We start from the raw sequence: 21995 nt of genomic DNA on the forward strand, positions 1-21995 counted from the left end.
AAGGCTGGAGTCCCATGGCCTCCTATCCTGGGCCCTCCTCCCTTCCTTTCTCACTCTGCACATCCTCCCTAGGTGGCATGTCCTCTCCGGGTGGCATGTGGTCCCCAGGTGGCATGTCCAACCTGGCCAGTGCACTAATGACTCTGGGTAACACATCCACCTCTGGCTCTGCAGCCTCTCTGAGACCCAAGGCAAATGCCCAGCTGCTCTCCAGCCACTGCCCGCTGGACGTCCAAGGCCCTTCAGTCTCAACACATCTAGACCGGAGCTCACTGTTCTCTTCTCCCTCCAACTGCCTCTTCTTCTTAAATTCCTTACTCGGAGAATGTCCTTGCCATTTTACTGAAGGGTTCAGTGACATTTCTTCACCCAGATGCTCTTCTTTCCCTCCATCTCATCAGTCACCAGGTTCCCGGGATTCCGTTTTGCCCACACCCACAGACACGTCTGCCCCTTCCTGTCATTGTCACCGCATCTGAATGAGGTCGCCTCCTCACATCTCTCTCTCTCTTTTTTTTGTCTGAGACTGAGTCTTGCTCTCTCCCCCAGGCTGGAGTGCAATGGCATGATCTCAACCCACTACAAACTCCGCCTCCCAGGTTCAAGTGATACTCCCACCTTAGCCTCCTGAGAAGCTGGGATTACAGGCACCCACCACCAGCTAATTAAAAGTTAGCTGGTAACCAGCTAATTTTTGTATTTTTAGTAGAGATGGGGTTTCACCATGTTGGCCAGGCTGGTCTCGAACTCCTGACCTCAGGTGACCCACCCACCTCAGCCTCCCAAAGCGCTGGGATTACAGGCGTGCGTCACCGTGCCCGGCCTCCTCACATCTCTTGACTGGGCTGTTGCAGCTGCCTCCAGCTGGCCTCACAGTCACCGGCTAATGTTTGGCGAAGCCAGCCTGCCTGGGCTTGATCCTGGCTCAGTCACAGAGGGCTGTGTTCACCTGGGGCTGGATGCCCTTTGCTAGGATGTGCGATCTCATTATGTGAATTTATATACATTATTTCAATTAATTTCATTTACTCCTGTCAATAAGCCAGTGGGATTAGGATTATCATTGAGATGGAAACTGAAGCTCTGGGGGGTGGACTTAAGTTTGTGCAACTGGAGGATGGGGGTGCTAAGGGCCTCGGACAAGGTCTGACTCCAGTGCTGTGCTCTAACCATCACATACGCCCCTCTGCATCTTTTAGTGGGTCATAGGATATCCCCAAATTTTGAAGGAAGTGTTCATAAAATGGTCATATATTCCAGTGACAAAACTACCTGTTTTCAGGGCCAGTATTAATCATGTGAATAAACACGAGAGGGTTGACAAGTCCAAGAGAGCATTTTTGACAGAGTGTTCTGAACTTCTGGTCTTTTGCCAAGTGAAAGAACAAGATAAATCCCTGGGATGAAATTAGGCTTCATGTAAACAACGGCAGTTTCCAGCCTATAAAATTTTAGTATCACTGCTATAACGGTCTATAACAAGTTATATACCACATAAAAGTTTTGACTTAAATGCAACATCACTGCATTCTCTTTAAGGCTGTAAGGATGTGTTATGCGTGCTTTTTTTTTTTTTTTTTTTGAGGCGGAGTCTTGCTCAGTCGCCCAAGCTTAAGTGCAGTGGCACGATCTCGGCTCACTGCAAGCTCTGCCTTCCGGGTTCACGCCATTCTCCTGCCTCAGCCTCCCAAGTAGCTGGGACTACAGGTGCCCGCCACCACGCCTGGCTAATTTTTTTTGTATTTTTAGTAGAGACGGGGTTTCACCATGTTAGCCAGGATGGTCTCGATCTCCTGACCTCATGATCCACCCGCCTCGGCCTCCCAAAGTGCTGGGATTACAGAGGCGAGCCACCGCGCTCGGCCAGGATGTGTTATGCTTTTGTGAGTTCAGAAACATAAGGAATAGCCAGAGTATTGGGATTTCTTCTGACTTTGAAAGCCACGGTGCCACAGGAGGCTGTGGCAAAAAACGAAGACAGCAAGTTAATAAGGATATGCCCAAGGCCACTGCACAACTCCAAAACTATTGTCTTTCCTTGGTCACTTCTGCCTTCATTAAGAAAGACATTTACTTGGGAAAAAAGTCATCAAAATCCCAGAGTGGAGAACATTCCTTCTGTTTTTTTCCTTTGTGTGTGTGTGTGTGTGTGTGTGCGTGCGTGCATGTCTGAGCATGTGTGCACCAGGCACTTCCTCTGACAGTAACTAAAGACACAGATTAAAATCATGCCAGCATTTTGATACAAAAGAAAGCCAGCAAATGTTCCAAAGAGATTGCTTCCTTCTTGAAAGATGTATTCCAGACAGAGAAATAGCAAATACATAAACTATAACAAGAAATAATTGAAAAAAGGAAAAAAGACAAATCCTATCTACAGCTGAGGATTTAAAATTCGAATAACAATCCAGGAAAAGAATCATATTAAAAGAGTAGTTGAGTGGAACGTGATAACCCTTCCCCAACAGGAAGGTAGTGAACACAGTCAATGAAAGATGAAGAAAAATCAATGGCATTGACTCTGTTACAACTCCATGAACTCAATAGCAGAAAAATTCACCTGAAGAATGGTGAACACAGCTTTGTTTGCTATATGTGTTCATTTGGCAGATTAAATATTTTGATTCACACCAATTCACATCAAGTATGCTTTTAATTGGTGTAGACCCAGGGCCTCTGCCAATGGTCTCTCATGTGCATGAGCCCCAAAAGCCTAGTGCACAACCTGCAGAAAAGTCTGTGTGACCTAGGTTAGATCAGTGGTAAGAGCCAGCAGCCCGTGACTGTATTAGCCATGTAGATTACATTTTATTAATTTGAGCAAATGCTTAAAAATAGGTAGGTTTCAGAAATTCCGAAGACCTGGCAACTTTGGGCCTGTGTTCTCACAAAGCAACAGTGGGTTGAAGCTAGGATGCAGCTGTCCCTTTTAGACAGGGCACGCACTCCCCGCCTTAGCCCTTGTTATGGACTGAATTGTGCTTCCCATCCCCCTGAATTCATATGTTGAAGCCCTAACCCCCCACATGACTGTATTTGGACATAGGGCCCTTAAGTAGGTAATTAAGGTAAGATGAGGCCGTAAGGTGGGGCCCTAATCCCGCGGTGTCCTCGTAAGAAGAGGAAGAGACACCGGAGATCTCTCCCTCTTTTTGTGTGCACACAGAGGAAAGGCCATGTGAGGATACTGTGAGAAGGTGGCCGTTTGCAAGCCAGGAAGGGAGCCCTCACCAGAAACCAACCCTGCTGGCACCTTGATCTTAGACTTCCAACCTCCAGAATTGTGAGAAAATAAACGTCTGTTTTTGGTCATTCAGCCTGTTGTATTTTGGTAGGTAAGCAAGCTGACTAACACATACCTCATGCTCAAGACCATGGGAGTTATCTGAGAATTCCTCTCATTACCTACCCTCTGCACCCAGTCATCTGACCTGCTCTCCAAGCCCGTGAGCTCCCCACTCCTACTATACCACACTGCTCTAGTTTGGACCCCATGATTCCTTGTCTTGACCACTGCCTTCTAACTGGAAAGTTCCATCCCACCTCTGCACCTGCTTAAAATCCAGCCATGGCATGCTTCAACCATGCTCCATCTAAAAATTAAAACGGGAGCATATCTCCTCATAGTCACAGTGGCTCCCAGATTCTTGTGTTGTTGCCAGAGGATTGTGTGGGGTGCTATGTCCTGTGCAGGAAAGAAAGCTGAGTCATCAGGATCGACCCCATGGGGGAGACAGAGCACCAAGACACCTATGGAGCAATGTACCCCAGTGCTCCATGAGAGGAGCATAAAGAATTCACAGGACACAGGGAGTTAAACCTTTATTTCCACTAGAGGACTATGGGAAGGTCTTCTTGAGGACTCATCATGATGGGAGACGGGACTCACCTCACACTAGCAGGCATGGAGTGATAAAGGGCAACTTGACTGGACACAATGGCTCACACCTGTAATCCCAGCACTGTGGGCCAAGACAGGTCTCAGAAGTCCAAGACCAGCCGGGGTAACATGGTGAAACCCCATCTCTGTATAAAATACAAAAGTTAGTCAGCCGTGGTAGCATGTACCTGTAGTCCCAGCTACTTGTGGGGCTGAGGCAGGAAGATTGCTTGAGCTGGGGAGGTCCAGGCTGCAGTGAGCCATGATCACACCACTGCACTCCTGACTGAGTGACAAAGTGAGATCCTGTCTAAAAAAAAAAAAAAAAAAAAAAAAAGGCAACATAGTCTTACTATGTTGCCCAGGCTGGTCTTGAACTCCTGGCCTCAAGTGATCTGCCCACCTCAGCATCCTAAAGTGCTGGGATTAAAAAAAAAAAAAAAAAAAAAAAGACACTGCTGGAGCAAGTGCACCTTCCCTCGGTCTGAGGTCTCTGAACCCGATGCCCAGCTTTTGGTGCACATTTCCAGAATAAACAAATGAATGTGGTCAGTGAGCAAGAATAAATGGCTGTTAAACACAATGGCAGCATAAGTAATTATCTGAGGATATTAATGGTCAATAAGTCATATTTCTGACTCAAAAATTTCCAGCTAAATCCATTTTAAAGCCTAATAAAATCAAGAACCTTTGTGTGTTTAACTCAAATCTATATAAAATTGATAAACAATGTCAACCTCATGTAACAGTATGCGTTTTAGTGTAGATATCGCTGGGTGGAGGATACAATACACTCCCCCTGAAAAGTGAGTCATTTGATTTTATGTCATTTTAGATATGATGCTGATATATAAACTCTATGAGGCTATGAGATGATGTCTTCAAAGAGTACTTTCAAATGTGTTACAAGAAGCTGACTCTTTAGAGCTCACCATTCTATTCTTCAGACCATATCTCATCACATTTGTTTTTCACAGATTCATAGTCTAATAATTTTTATTATATATAAAGCATTTTCTGCTTCTCATATCCTTTTATTATTTTAAAATTATGTTCAACTGTATAATCACATCAAAACAACACTATATTGTCACAACTCCTGATCCTATTTGTCTTATTGTTTTTTTGTCAGTTTCTTCAGATGACAACTCTCCCCCCTTTAAAAAAATTCTCCCCTTTTTGAATTATTTTAATTTGATGCATTTAAAAAATTTTGGCTGAAGTAATTTCCAATTAATGTCTTTCCAGGTAGAGCATGGTGGCTCATGCCTGTAATCCCAGCACTTTAGGATGCTGACGTGGGTGGGTCAGTTGAGGCCAGGAGTTTGAGATCAGCCTGGCCAACGTAGTGAGACTTGTCTCTATTCTTTTATTTACTTATTTATTCATTTTTGAGACAGGGTCTCCAGCGCACCACCCGGCTAATTTTCGTATTTTTTTGTAGAGATGGGGTTTTACTATGCTACCCAGGCTGGTCTTGAACTCCTGAGATCAAGTGATCCACCAGCCCCAGCTTCTCAAAGTGCTGGGATTACAGGCGTGAGCCACCGCTGTGTCTCTATTTTTTTTTTTAAGTTTCCTTCCAGAAAAATATGTGGATGAGGGTACTTTGAGTACTTGCATATCCGAAGATTTATTTTACCCTCACACACCAACAATGGTTTAACAAGGTATGAAATTCTCAAGTTACACTTCTGTATCCTCAGACCTCTGGAACGTGTGCTCGGCGATATTCTGGAGGTGAGCACTGGAGGGGAGAGCTCTGCTACTGCTCAGCCCGCGTACCTGTTGAGATAACCTGAGTATTTACTGTTTTTTGTTGTTGTTGTTGTTTCTTCAAAAATATTTCCCTTTGCTTTAGAAATTAGATATTTCAACAGGATACAACAGCTAGGTTTATGTTGTTTTAAATTATTCATTCTTGCAGTGGACAAGTCCTCTCAAACTCAATATTTATTGTATTCTAGATCTTAAATGAAAGTTGCATTCATTTATAAGCAGGCATCTTGCTAAAGTCATGGAATAGCTCCTTCTCCCATGCATAGCAGAGAGCACAGACCTGAACAACTATTCTTCCTTACATCTCACAAAATTGCGATCAAAAGCCCAATTATTATTATTTTGTCTTAAAATTTAAAAGGCAACAAGTAGTATCAGGAAATCGTGATTTTTTTTCATTCTATGGTAGAGTGCATAGAACCATGTTTTCTAATTGTTGTAGGAGCACACGTATTTGCTATAGCTAAGCTCTGAAAAATACTACTAGGAGAGCAAGCATTTGGTTCCTTGAAAACGCTGGGATTCTGCACCCGCCCTCCTGCACGCAGTTACACAGCGAGCACACTGGGGCCCGCCACCCTTTCGTGCAGCTGGTTCTCAAGCGGAACAAATCTCCCAGAGCTGGGGTTGAGCTTCCAAAGTAAAATGCAAGTGCTTTGAGAAACCTGAGAAAAACAAGCAATGGGGAAAGGATTCCCTATTTAATAAATGGTGCTGGGAAAACTGGCTAGCCATATGTAGAAAGCTGAAACTGGATCCCTTCCTTACACCTTATACAAAAATTAATTCAAGATGGATTAAAGACTTAAACGTTAGACCTAAAACCATAAAAACCCTAGAAGAAAACCTAGGCATTACCATTCAGGACATAGGCATGGGCAAGGACTTCATGTCTAAAACACCAAAAGCAATGGCAACAAAAGCCAAAATTGACAAATGGGATCTAATTAAACTAAAGAGCTTTTGCACAGCAAAAGAAACTACCATCAGAGTCAACAGGCAACCTACAAAATGGGAGAAAATTTTCGCAACCTACTCATCTGACAAAGGGCTAATATCCAGAATCTACAATGAACTCAAACAAATTTACAAGAAAAAAACAAACAACCCCATCAAAAAGTGGGCAAAGGACATGAACAGACACTTCTCAAAAGAAGCCATTTATGCAGCCAAAAGACACATGAAAAAATGCTCACCATCACTGGCCATCAGAGAAATGCAAATCAAAACCACAATGAGATACCATCTCACACCAGTTAGAATGGCAATCATTAAAAAGTCAGAAAACAACAGGTGGTGGAGAGGATGTGGAGAAATAGGAACACTTTTACACTGTTGGTGGGACTGTAAACTAGTTCAACCATTGTGGAAGTCAGTGTGGCGATTCCTCAGGGATCTAGAACTAGAAATACCATTTGACCCAGCCATCCCATTACTGGGTATATACCCAAAGGACTATAAATCATGCTGCTATAAAGACACATGCACACGTATGTTTACTGCAGCACTATTCACATTAGCAAAGACTTGGAACCAACCCAAATGTCCAACAATGATAGACTGGATTAAGAAAATGTGGCACATATACACCATGGAATACTATGCAGCCATAAAAAATGATGAGTTCATGTCCTTTGTAGGGACATGGATGAAATTGGAAATCATCATTCTCAGTAAACTATTGGAAGAACAAAAAACCAAACACCGCATATTCTCACTCATAGGTGGGAATTGAACAATGAGAACACATGGACACAGGAAGGGGAACATCACACTCTGGGGACTGTTGTGGGGTGGGGGGAGGGGGGAGGGATAGCTTTAGGAGATATACCTAATGCTAAATGACGAGTTAATGGGTGCAGCACACCAGCATGGCACATGTATACATATGTAACTAACCTGCACCTTGTGCACAGGTACCCTAAAACTTAAAGTATAATAAAAAAAAAATGCAAGTGCAGCTCAAGTTCTTTCTCAAAAGGCAGCAGGCCACACCCACCCACAACACTGTGATTGGAATAAAAGCTTTGCGGTCAAGCTAAAAGGCCTTATAAATCTCCTTTCATCTGTGTTCTTAAAACAAACTGCCAGCCTCCTCGTGTAGCAGGAAGTGAGAGGCTAGGGTAGACATCCCCGGGGATTCGACCCTGTGGAAGGTGATCAATCGAGGGGGAGACTTCCCAGAGAGTCTCATTAATTAGAGCGAGCGAGCGGCAGTAAGCTCAAGGCACTGGGAGGGGCAGAATCAGCCCGTAGTGTCCTCCCGGCTAGGTCAGGGGAACCATTCCACCCACAGTTTAAACGCTCTGTAGCCCGTCCGCGCCCGCCGCCCGTCCGGGTCCAGTCCCGGGATTCAGGAGCCCCTCCCGCCGCCGCTCCCCGGTGCCCGCCGCCCCCGCGGGCCCGGCGCGCTGTCCCCGGGGCGTCAGCCGACCTCGCGGCCGGGACCTACCGAGCAGCAGGAGCCGGTGCGTCTGCTGCAGGTCGCGCTTCTGCTCGCGCAGCATGCGGTCGATGCCCCGGCTCACTTTCCTCGCCTCCTTGACCGCCTCGCGCTCCTTGGCCGCCTCGCGCTCCTCGGCGCTCTGCTGCTCGGTGCGCTGCCGCTTCTCCTTCGGCTTGTCTGCTTTGGGCCGAGCGCATGCCGGGCTCCCTTCGCCGCCCCGAGGGAGCAGGGTCCGGGCCGTGTCCCTTGCGGCCACCCGGACTGGGGCCAGGGCCGGGGCCGGGGCGGGCTGCGCGTCCTCCACCGGCGGCTCCGAGGCCGCGCAGGGGTCGTCCCCTGGGCCCCCGAAAAGCAGCGGCCGCAGACTGTAGCACAGACCCATGTGGGCGCGGCACAGCGGGGGCGGCCCGCGGGACTAGGGCGGGCTGGGCGCCGAGGGCGGCCTGGTTCCCGCGCCCAGTTCAGGCCGGCGCCTCAGCGGAGGGGCAGGAGGGGGCTGCACCCGGACCCTGTTCGGCTCTGCCCGCCGCCAGCTGCGGGAAGGGGGTGCGGCAGGCCGGGGCCGAGGGCCACAGCCCCTCACTGCCCCAGAGGGTCATTTTGCATTTTCTGCTGTGTGCAAGGGGTGGCGGCCGCCTTGGCTGGAGATCACTTGCTAACGCCCAGAGCGGACCGAACCGACGGGCCTCTGCGAGCCCGGCCCCCGTTACCGTAAATGCCGCCGCCGGTCCAGCCCTCGCTACCGTAAATACAGCTGGCTTTCGTTACCGTAAATACTGCTGCCCAGGCTGGTCCCCGTTACCGTAAATACCGTCGCGCGGGCGAGTATTCTGTACCGTAAATAATGCCGTCTGAGCCCGGCGCGCAGCTGCGGACAGTGCCGCAGTGGCTGTGCACTCAGCACCTGGAGCCGCAGTTGCGGCAATCAGAAAACCAGGGTGGCTTTGATCTTGGGCGATAGTAACTGAGGACGGAAAGCTGGGTGTAGGAATAGAGACCGTGGCTTTAAAGCCTTCAATTTCCCCAATCCGTTTCTTGCAGAGATCTCTGCACCTTGCCACTCCCTTTTCTGCTCATTATCTTACACCCACGTCTGCACACTCTTTATTCCTACTTTAATAGTACTATACCTTTGATCTCTACAAAATCTCCTATTCTGGAGTCTGGTCCACGACACCATTTTCAACAATCTCCACCCTTAAAAATGAAAACCGAGCACATATAATTGCCATGTACTATTTATATTTGCTGAAATGAGAATATGAGATTATACACTGTATTTTCTTAATCCACAATATAGGGCAGAGAGGAGCAGATGCGCCTTCAGACTGGGTGCGCTCTCTCCATGACGCTGAGAAACAAGCCTGCCAGAGGTGCTATGTCTTCGGTTATTTCCCGCTGAATGCACAGCATCTTATAGAGCTTCTGCAACAGGTGAACATTTCAATATAGCTTGTGAAAAACCTGCTGTAAGATGTGTCCCTTGGAAAATGACATGGAATATTATAGCCGATAGTTAAATACATCTCTCATTAACACACCAGATTAGTCTGCTTAATGAAACACAGCATGCAGCACAGTGTGCACTGTACCCATTGGCACTAGATGTAAATACTACATTGGATTACATTTTTTCTTTTTGAAACAGTCTGGCTCTGTTGCCCAGGCTGGAGTGCAGTGGTGCAATCACGGCTCACTGCAACCTCCGCCTCCCCAGTTCCAATGGTTCTACTGCCTCAGCCTCCCGAGTAGCTGGGACTGCAGGCACCCACCACCACTCCCAGCTAATTTTTCTTTTTCTTTTTTTTTTTTTTTGAATTTTTAGTAGAGGTGGTTTCACCATGTTGGCCAGGATGGTCTCGAACTCCTGACCTCGAGGGATCCACCCACCTTGCCTCCCAAAGTGCTGGGATTACAGGCGTGAGCCAGCGCGCCGGGCCTGGATTACATTTTTAAATCAAGAAGTTGGAGATCTGGCATTCACATTTCTTTTGGGGGTACTACTAATAACAAATGTGCATACATGTACTACTTTTGACCTAACATTGTTCCCCAAATTTTGCTAAAATTATGGCATACTTTTAGATATTTGAGCAAAAGAAAGGAGGACTATAGAAAATCTAACTTGGGAAAATAGAAAAAGTTACTAAATATCACTGTCATTTTCGCTATTCATTCACTCATCCATCTATCCATTTATCCATTCATCCATTTAATTAAGTGCCTACAGTACGCTAGGCATTCTTGTTGGTGCTGGGTGAGGCAAAGACAGGGGTCCTCATGGAATTTATAGACTAATGAGGTAGAAATATACTGAATCATAAAAACACAGGTAAATATATTAATTGTAAATTACGCTAATGCCATGAAGGGAAAAAACAGGATTCTCAGAGTATAAAGGAAGGTCCTGTTTAAATCGAGATGGGGAAGAGTAGTGTGTGAGGCAGGAAAGGCTTTTGAAGAAACTGAGACCCAAGAGACTTACAGCAATTGCTTTTCTATTATAACTTATTAGCTAAACTTTATCAATATCATACAAGAAGGATAATATTTTGTATACTAAAGTCAGCTGAAAATGAAAACAAATATTTTATGGATTTTTTTTTTTTAAGACAGGATCTCTCTCTGTCACCCAGGCTGGAATGCAGTGGCATGATCATAGCTCACTGCAATATAGAACTCCTGGGCTCAAGTAATCCTCCTGCCTCAGCTTCCAGAATAGCCAGGATTACAGGTGTGCACCATCAGGCCTGGCTAATTTTTTTAATTTTTATTTTTAGTAAAGACGAGTTTTCACTATGTTGTCTAGGCTGATCTGAAACGCCTAGGCTCAAGGGATCCTCCCACCTTGGCCTCCCAAAGTGTTGGGATTATAGGCGTGAGCCACCACACCAGGCCTAGAGTGGATTTTTATACTTAAGTACGTCAGTTAAAATGTGGCCCCTCATTGAAAAACTAATAATTTCAAGACAGTGATAGCAGAACATTAAACCATGTGTGTGGCCCTGGTATGAATTTGCAGGTCACAGGCCCATGAAGCTGGCTGTACTTTCTGACTTGAAATGTCACAGAATACAATTTGGAGCTGGGAGAAAAACCAGACCATTAGCAGTGAAATCCTAGAAGGAAAGAAACTTCAGAGGTGTGACCCCCTCACATTTGTATATCAAATCTACTCAAATCTTTGGCAGATCACTGAACAACAATGGATGGGGGAGACCTCAGTGGCCTGACAAAATACTAGAAAAGCTAAAAGAACAAAGATTTCAGGTGCTTCTCACTTTAGGGGAGACAGAGTTTGGAGTCTGAGTCAAGCCAAGTGAACTTTTTATAATAAGAAAACAAAAATCATTCATTAGAGAAATAAAACAGAACTCCAAGTCTCTACAACATATCATTCATAATGTCCAGTGTCAAACAAAAAGCACACTAGACATGCACAGAAACAGGAAAATATGACCCACAAAATTTGATGTAAATTGATGCCTAGATGACTCAACTGTAACAATCAGCAGACAAGGATTTTAAAGCAGCTATTATAAATATGTTCACATATTTAAAAGAAGAGATACACATAATAAATGAGCAAATGGAGAATCTCAGCAAGAAATTGAAGCATAACAAGAAATAAATGGAAATACTGAAATTGAAAATTACTATAACTGAAGGAAAAATTCACTGGAGGTGCCTAACAGCAGACTGAAGACAGAATAAATTGAGGAACTAAAAAATAGATCAACAGAAATGATCCTATCTGAAAAAAGATGGAAGAAAAGCAGTGGAAGAAAAACATACAGATCTTCAGAGACCTGTTGGTCAATATAATCTGGTCTAATATAAGTGCAGAGTCTTAGGAAGTGAGGAAAAAGAAAATTTTGGAAGAAATAGTGGCTTCAAATTTCTGATACTTGGTAAAAGACAATTTATAAATCCAAGAAACCCAATGAACCACAGGCAGGACCAATATATAGAAAATCAGATCTATGTACATATAGTAACATTGCTGAACTCCAAATATGAAGAGAAAATTATAAAAGCAGCTGAAGAAAAAAGAGACATTATGTGTGATAAACAACATATGAATAATGTTAGCTTTTTACTGGAAACAATAAAGGCCAAAAGGCACTAGAACGACACAGTTGAACTGCTGAAAAACAACGATTAACCTAGAATTTTACATGCTGCAAAGTTATATTTCAATAATAAAGGTAAAAAATAAGATAAAAATCTGAGAGAATTTGTCTTCAGTTGACCCACGCTATGAAAAATGATAAATGTAACTCTTTAGGGGGTATATGTCAAAAGATGGTATCAGATTAGGCGAAAAATAAAGATCAGCAGAAATGATAAATATGTGGGTAAATATAAAAACTATATGTATTCTTTCCTTTTTTTTTTTTTTTTTTTTTTGAGACGGAATCTCGCTCTGTAGTCCAGGCTGGAGTGCAGTGGTGAGATCTTGGCTCACTGCAAGCTCCGCCTCCCGTGTTCACGCCATTCTCCTACCTCAGCCTACCGAGTAGCTGGGACTACAGGCGCCTGCCACCATGCCCGGCTAATTTTTTGTATTTTTTAGTAGAGACGGGTTTCACCATGTTAGCCAGGATGGTCTCGATCTCCTGAGCTTGTGATCCACCCGCCTCGGCCTCCCAAAGTGCTGGGATTACAGGCCTGAGCCACCGCACCCAGCCATGTTCTTTCCTTTTAAACTTAAAAAATCATATTTCTCTTCAAGAAAAAATATTAGTATTGTGGACTTATGATGTATATAGATGAAATATATGCGAAATATATGAAAACATTGCAAAAGATGGGGGTAAAGGAATTATATGCTCACAAAATCCCAATATTTTATGTTAAATAGTATATTAACTGTAAGTAGATTGTGATAAATCACCAGTACAACTTTTTGCAGTGTTAGAAATAGTCTATAACTGCTTTGTCATATATAAGATAGCCGCTAGTCACACATATTCATTGAACACTTGCAATGTGGGTTTTGTGACTAAGGAACTAAATTTTAATTTTGTATAATTTTAATTAGCTTAAAATTTAAATTTAAATAGCCACATTAGTTAGTAGCTATCATTTGGTAAAATGCAGCCTTACAGCAACCACTAAAAAATAATGCAAAGTAGTATGTCTTAAAAGCCAATGGGGAAATAAAACTGAAATACCAAAAAGCTTCAATTATACCCAAAGAAAGGAGGAGCAGAGGGAAACAAACAAATGAACTCAATAGGAAACAAATATCAAAGTGGCAGATTTAAATTCAACTATAATTAAATATAAATGGACTAACTGCTGCCGCCCCCAAAATAAAGGACCAGAGAATGTCAGAGTGGATTAAAAAGAAAAGACCCAACTCAGTGCTGTTTATAAGGAACACATCTTAAATACAGACACAAGTAGGTTAGTAGTAAAAAGAATGAAAATATATACCATGGTATTATGGACTGAATGTGTCTCTTTCAAATTCATATGTTGAAGTCCTAACCCCCAGTGTGATGGTTTGTGGAGATGGAGACTTTGGGAGGTAATTAGGGTTAGGTGAGGTCCTGCGGGTGGGGCCCTGTGATAGGATAAGTGCCCTTATAAGAAGAGACACCAGAGAGCTTGCTTACACTGTTCCTGCCATGTGAGGGTACAGTGAGGTGGCCATCTACTCACCAGGAAGAGGACCCCACCAGAGGACAGCCACCTGGCATTCTGATCTTGGACTGGCAGCTTCTAGAACTGAGGTAAAATAAATTGTTAAGTCACTCAGTCCATGATATTATGTTGTAGCATAAACTTACTAAGGTATATGCTGTATTAATTTCCTAGGGCTGTGGTCAGAAATTAAAAGCGGAGAAGGTTAAAACAACAGAAATTCATTATCTCACAGTTCTAGACACCAGAAGGCAAAGTCAAGGTGTTGGCAAGGCCACATCCCTCTGAAACCTCTAGGGGAGGATACTTCTTGGCCTCTTTCAGCCTCTGGTGGCTCCTAGCACTTCTTGGCTTGTGGCAGCATCACTCCAATCTCTGCTTTGTCTTTTCATGGCCTTCTTTCTTCTGTCCCTGTGTGTCCTTATAAGTTCAGTCTTATTGGATGTGGAGCTCATCCTAATCCAATGTGATCTCATTTTGATCCTTACTTTAATTACAATCTACAAATATGATTTACAAATAAGGTCACATTCTGAGGTTCCAGGTGGAAGTGAATTATGGAGGAGCACTATTTAACCCACTACACATGGAACCATCAACCGTGAGAAACCTAGAGTGTCTATATTAACATTAAGCAAAATAGGCTGCAAGATAAGAGGTTTATTGAGAACAGAGAGGACTAGTTCATCATGTCGAAAAGGGTCAGAACATCAGGAAGACATAACAAATATAAATGTGTATACAGCAATTCAAAATATAATATCTGAAAGAACAAAAGGGAGAAGCAAACAAATCCACAGTCCTAGTTGGATCTTTTAACATGCTTAAAAAACCAGAAGGTCTGAAGTATAAGCCACCTCTAATGAGCTGATATCTATAGAAACCTACACCTAACAAGGACAAAATGCTCTTCCCCAGTTGATGTGGAATTTTCACCAAGATAGAGCAGACCTCGGGCCAAAAGTAAGTCTCAACAAATTATAAAATACTGAGCATCTTCGAGCATGCTTTCTGGCCACAATGGGATTAAATGAGAATAACAGCAAAGTATGTAGAAAGTCCCCAGATATTTGGAAATTAAACAATAAACTTCTAAATAAACTGTGATTCTAGGAAGAAATAACAAGGAAATGAGAAGTATTTCAAACTTAATGACAGCGAAAATAACACATATCAAAATTTGTGAGATGTAGCTAAAGCAGTTCTTAGATGTAGCATTCATAGCTTTAATTGCTTACATTCAAAAGGAAGAAAGCCTTAAAATAATTGATTTTCATTTCCACCCTAAGAGTCTAGAAAAAGACAAGAAATTAAACCCAAAATAAGAAGAAAGGAAATAATGAAGAGCAAAAATCAAAGAAATTGAAAACAAACCGGGAGGAAATGAGGAAAGCAAAATATTATTCTTTGAAAAGTTTAACAAAATGAATAAATCTCTAACAAGAAAGAAACACAAATTACCAGTATTCGGTTTAAAAGAGGGTATAGTGTTATAGAGTCTCTCTGTATCAAAATCATAACCTGGGAAGATTATAAACAACTTTATGTCAACACATTTGACAACTTAGATGGAATGAACAAATGAAAAAATACAGCTTACCAAAACTAGTACAAGAAAAAAACAGAAAACCTGAATAGTGGTATATATAGTAAAGAAATTAGAGTTGCTTTAAAAGTGCCCTCACAAAGAAAACTCCAGGTATAGATTATTTCAGTGATGAATTCTATACAACAGTTAAGGAAGAAATATTACCTATCTTATGCAAACTCTTTCAGAATACACAGGAAGAAAAAAAATACTCTGTGACTTAAGGCCAACACAATATTAACATAAAAACTTGACATAAAATACAAAATCAGAAAATTTTAGGCCAAGATGGTTCATTAACATAGATGCAAAAAAATCTTTAAAATATTATTCAATCCAACAATGTAGAAAAATAATATGTTATAACCAAGTGGGATTTATCCCCATAATGCCAGGTTGATTTCATATTTAATAGTTAATCAGTGCAATTCACATTACTATGCTAACAAAAAATGACATAGTTACTTCAATAGATGTGGAAAAGGCATTTGAAAAAAGTCCATATCAAGTTGTGAAAAAAGTCCAACTCTTAGAAAAAACTATAAACAGAAATAAACTTCTGATATTGGGACAGTCACTAAAATCCTGCAGCTAACATCATTAATTAATAGTGGAATGCTGAAAACTTCCTAACATTGGTAGCAAGGATGTCTGTTCTCATCACTTTTCTTTTTTTTAGAGACAAGGTCTCCTGTGTCACTCTGGCTGGAGTGCAGTGGTATGAGCATAGCCCACTATAACCTCTAATGTCAAGGCTCAAGTGACCCTCTTGCCTCAGCCTCCTGGGTAGCTAGGACTACGGGCGCACACCACCATGCTGGCTAATTAAAACAAATTTCTTTTTTTTTTTTTTTTTGTAGAGACAGGATCTCACTACATTGCCCAGGCTGGTCTCAAACTCCTGGCCTCAAGTGATCCTCCTGCCTCGGCCTCCCAAAGCACTGGGATACAGATGTGAGCCACCACACCTGGCCCCCCAACCTTTTAATTTAACATTACACGTGAGGTCTTAGCTGCTTCAATAAGGCAAGAAAATGAATTTGTAAGTGTAAAGATTGGAAATGAAAAAGTAAAATTGTCTGTATTCCCAAAAGACATATTGTTTATATAGGAAATACTAAGGAATAATCTCAAAGGCATTCTAGAGCTAATATGTAAGTCTAGCTAGGTCTCAGGATACAAGGTACACAAAAATAAATTATATTGCTATATACTAAAAGACAACAACAACACAATTGGAACATGAAATTTTAAAATCTTCATCACAATAGAATCCCAAACCGTGAAATACTTGGGAATAAATTTGATGAAAGATGTGCAAAACCTCTATATTGAAAACTACAAAACATTGCTGAGAGAAATTAAAGACCTAAACAAATGGAGGGGTATGAGCTGTGATGGATTGAAGGCTCAATGTGTTAGGGTGCTTACTTTCTCATTTGACCTATGGGTTCAATGCAATCTCAATTGTTATCCCAGAAGGCTTTTTCATAGTAATTGAAAAGCAGATTCTAAAATTTATGTGGAAATGCAAACGACCTAAAATATCCAAAGGAATTTTGATGAAGACCAAAGCTGGAGGACTTCCATTACCTTCCTTTAAAGTTCACTTTAATGCCACAGTAATGAAGATAGTGTGATATATATGAATTGGCAAACAGATCAATGAAACACAACTGAATGCAGAAATAGACCCACACTAACATGGTCTATTGGATGTCAACAAAGGTGCCAAAATAACTTAATGGAAGTTTTCTCAACAAACAATGATGGAACAACTGGATATACACATTAGAAAAAAGCAAACCTTGTCTCCCACCTCATATCACACACAAATAATAATTGAATACAGACCTAACAATAAAATCTAAAACTATGAAGATTTTTTTAGAAGAAAACATACGTGAATATTTTTTGTGACATTAAGAGAGGCAAAGATTTCTTTGATGGGACAGAAAAATTAACCATTCAAGGAAAGCTGATAAAGTTGACTTCATAAAATTCAAAATGGCATGTTAAAATATGTTACTAATATGAATAGATAGAAAGTATTTGCAATACCTATACCCACAATGAACTCCTATAAACCAATGAAAATAAGAGAACTCAAACACGAATAAGGAATTTGGACAGACACTCCACAAAGGAAGGTATATGATTGACCAATGAGCAAATGATGTGATCAACATCTTTAGTCATCAGCAAAATGCAAGCAAATAAGAAGAAACGACTAATACATTTCACAATGTAAATAAATCTCAGATGTTATATACTCAGTATAACGAATGTTATACTGAGTTAAAAAACCAACACAAAAGAGTACATACTCCGCTTATATGTAGTTCTGGAACAGAATTCATTCAAGTTGAAAAGAAATTATAACAATGGTTACCTCTGGTGCATGGTACTGAATGAAAAGTGCTATGAATGAACTTTAGGGGAGATGAAAAATGTTCACTATTTGATACAGATGTGGGTTACTCTGATTTATCTATTTTCCCAAACTGTACAACTAAGATGTGTGCATTGCAGTATATGTAAATTTTACCTAAAACAACTAAACTTTAGTGGGGTGTGGGAAGTGGGTAGAGTTAGGGATAAATATAGCAGAACATTTAAAATTGTTGAAGGTGAGTGATGAATGCATTTGGGTTCATTAAACTCTCCTATTTATGTTTGAAAATGTCCACAATAGAACATTTAAAAACCATGAAGTATAAAAAATTAAGTAAATTATGCAACATTATGGTAACAAAGAATGTTGAAAATTTAGTGGCATGGAAAATATTTGTGATAAATGAAAAAAGGAATTTTATTAATTAATTAATTATTTTGAGACGGAGTTTTGCTCTTGTTGCCCGGGCTGGAGCGCAGTGGTGCAGTCTCTGCACACTGCAACCTCTGCCTCCCAGGTTCAAGCGATTCTCCTGCCTCAGCCTCCCAAATAGCTAGGATTACAGGTGCCTGCCACCACGCCTGGCTAATTTTGTATTTTTGGTAGAGATGACGAGGTGTCTCCATATTGGTCAGGCTGGTCTCGAACTCCCGACCTCAGGTGATCCACCCACCTCAGCCTCCCAAAGTGCTGGGATTACAGGCATGAGCCACCACGCCCAGCCATTGTTTTGTTTTGTTTTTAGAGATAGGGTTTTGCTCTGCTGTCCAGGCTGGAATGTAGTGGCTCAATCGTAGCTCACTGCAGCCTTGAACTCCTGGCCTCAAGCTATCCTTCCCCCTCGGCCTCCCAAAGCACTGGGATTACAGGCATAAGCCATCATGCCCAGCTCTCCAAAAGGAACTTTAAAACAGAACATTTTGAAAAGAAACATATTGATGTGTAGAAAGTCACTGAAAAACTGCATTCTAAAGTATAAGCAGAGTTGTGTCTTAGCAGTGTGATTATAGGTAATTCTTGCATACAGAGATATCTAGTTCAAGCCACAGACAGTCTAGGCATTGGCTTATTCCATGTCTCCATCAGTGCAGAGGAAGGCACTGAGGTGAACCCAAGACCCAGGAGGGATATATTTACTTCTTCCCATGGTTCAGGTAGCTGAGGGATTCTGAGGCGTAAGTAAATACTCTCAGGGAGTGTGCACCGTGGTTTCCTGAGATTTCAGACAAAAAAACAAGTACATCTCTCTCTAAAAAGTACATATTTTATCTAGATTCATTTCCTACGTCCTGTGTGTATGTTTCATAATGATCATGATATGTTAATTAGTACAGTTGATAAAGAAAGATACACACATGAAGGTTTGGGACTGAAATATTTTCTCTCTGATTGAGCGAACAGAACCATCTGAGGACACTGATTTGGAGAATAGTTGAGCTGAGCTGTGCTTGAAGAGTTCCCTGGGAAGGCACTTTGAGAGGGCATTTCCATCTGGGAAGTGAGTGAGGCCCTGCTGGACCCCTGCAGGGAGTCTTTGGTGAGTTGAGAATGCATCCGGTTCCCATTGTGGGTCAATGGACAGAGACTGACTGACCTGACCCAGAATGCTTCTCACAGCCATGGCCAGATTGCTGTCATGAGGGCTGTCCCCAACCTGACCCAGGTGCACGTGGACATGGAGGAGCTTTCCATCTTGAAGGCAGTTTTTATGCACCCTTAAAAATTTGAATATACACATAGTTCTACATTGTGTATACACGCCACATTTTCTCTATCCACTCATCCATTGATGGACACTGGTTTCCATAACCTGGCTACTGTGAGTAGTGCTGCAGTGAACATGGGAGTGTAGACAGCTCTTCAACATACTGATTGCAATTCCTTTGCGTACATGCCCAGTAGAGGGATTGCTGGAACATATGGCAATTCTATTTTTAGTTTTTTGAGGAAACTCCATACTGTATTTTATATTTAAAAATTGCTAAGAGTAGATTCTTTTTTCTTTTATGACTTACATGGACCACAACATCAAGAATAGCAAAGGTGATGACTCACGACATCCCTTGTCCCAACACCAGAACAAGAGACAATACCAGAACATCAGGGGCAGGTGACAATGTAACACGAGTGGTGCAGCGCCCGTGGCCAAGGAGTTAATTTCATGCTGTCACTAACAGTGTCATAGTCTACGGCTAGACTGTGCGGGAGAAGGCAAGCCCAAAATCGTCAGACTGCATCAGGACTCAGGAGGAAGAGATGCAAACTCTCTCAGAGATAGTTTCTGTGAGATAGAAGGTAGGTGAGAAATGGCCTGAGAGCAACTCCTCATAACACTCCAGGAGAGTCACAGGGCATCCTACATCAGCATAAGAGCAGCTGTGGCTAAGCCTTCCTTATGTGGCATGAAAGTAGATTCTCAAATGTTTTCACCACAAAAAAAACTAGTAAGTATAGGAGGTGATGTATATGTTAATTAGCTTGACTTAATCATTCTACAATGTAAACAAAAATCAAAACATCACATTGTACCCTATACATACATAAATTCGTGCCAGTTAAAAATTTAAAAAATGGAATGTAATCTATTTAATTCTAATTGTAAAGCTGCTAATATTTCTTGCGCAAAATAGCTTTATGTTCTAGTGTAGTACCCCACATAGTTCGCTTGTGGACATGGACTTAGATTCTTGATTTTTTTTTTTCTACTCGGACTCCGCCAGAAAAACACCAATAAGAAAACTAAAAACAACCACCCAAATGCTACATCTCCAGTAAGAAGGAACTCAGGAAGTAAAGGGAGAGCTTAATAACTATGTGCTCCTTTAACGATTGATAAAATATTGCAAAAAATGAAATTTACATGAGACATTTTCCGGTAATTTCATTTATCTAATCCAAGATTATCATGGTGAATTGCTCAGGGAGATACTTTAGCACAGTACTCAGAAAATGAGGTATTAAATGAATTACTGGGCATAAAGTTTAACTGCATAAACAGTGAACTGTGAATATATTTTTAAATATCATGGGTGTGATGAAAATAATTATTTAACAACTGAAACAGAGCAGCAGCATTTGGACAAGCTGATGAAGCCTGACGCATCTCACAATTTTCAGATCTCTTGGCTCCCATTCTGGTCACTTCGAATCGCACACCAGCCTCCTGCTGTGAGCACCCAATGTCATGACTCATGCTACACATGGTGGGCTGCTGGATAACCTATGGGCATGTACGTGTTTGGAAGGGTGTGTGTGTGTCTGACCACTCACTGGTGTATTTCTAGTGCCTAGAACATTGCCCAGCACACACTGGGCACTCAGTAGATACCAGTGCTTATCAGCTATAGTGCTGTGTATGACACATCATCTCTCAGAAACTTCTCTTTTTGTTCAGTTTTATTTTTCTTAAAGTTATATACATATAATTTAGAGGCAAATTATTCTCTAATGTGTATGAGAAACTAGCTTTCCTCTGTCAGTCTTCCCACCCATTTCTTACTCTCAGGAAGCAACCGATTTCAACTTTCTTAGCTCTTCTTTTAAAAAAAATTATTTTAGTCTTCCGATTTCCATGTTGACATTCCTACATCTCGATTATTCCGTTTCAGGCATAATCTTTGGGCCTCCCATTAGGGAAGATGGGAATTCAGCTCCCGTTATCACCTCTTGCTCACCCTCCACGCCAAACCCGCCCCTTCACATCACACTCCCTTGTCATGCCCTCTCAGAAATCCCAAGAGAGTGTCACTGAAACTTAGGTCACCATTTGGTATTTATTATGACTAGGTAAATCACATTTACCGGTCAGCCAGTTAGTAAAACAGAATCGCTTTTCTACTTCTACAGGCTGTTACGTTTCCTCTGAGTAAGTAATCCCTTTTGTCTATACTGGTTTTCTATGTTCTTATTACTAATTCCACTCCACATTCTGCCCCGCTCCCTCCACCAGCGTAAGTATCTCCTCTGATCACATTCAAACCCATTTGCATGATCAATTTTGTCTTCTTTCAGAAGTGGCTCTCGGTTTCCGTCTGCTCCCACCTGGATGGGTGGTGCCCTCCGTCTGTTAATGAAAATTGTTGGGGCTCTCTCTTCACAAGGAAATGGCCTCAGCCTAGATATTTTCACTCCTTTTCCATCTTTTTTTCCTATTTGATTACATGGTTGAAAACACAAAATTTAATTATTACATAACACTTCATCATTAGACATACGTTATTTTTGTTATTCTTTCTGATGTTTTCCTTAGCAAATG

The 21995-nt window shown here is 41.9% G+C and overlaps 1 protein-coding gene across 1 annotated transcript in view; it reads right to left on the reverse strand.

Moving 5' to 3' along the window:
- The window catches only part of GNAL (G protein subunit alpha L), a 196562-nt gene extending 187775 nt beyond the window's left edge, over positions 1 to 8787 (reverse strand). Inside the window, exon 1 of the mRNA XM_009433627.5 lies at positions 8112 to 8787. Within this exon, the coding sequence (XP_009431902.1) occupies positions 8112 to 8487 (376 nt within the window). The 5' untranslated portion in view covers positions 8488 to 8787. The remainder of the gene's footprint in view (positions 1 to 8111) is intronic.
- Positions 8788 to 21995: the final 13208 nt, after the last annotated feature.

The sequence above is a fragment of the Pan troglodytes genome, chromosome 17, assembly GCF_028858775.2.
Source record: "Pan troglodytes isolate AG18354 chromosome 17, NHGRI_mPanTro3-v2.0_pri, whole genome shotgun sequence".
Taxonomy (NCBI): Eukaryota; Metazoa; Chordata; class Mammalia; order Primates; family Hominidae; genus Pan; species Pan troglodytes.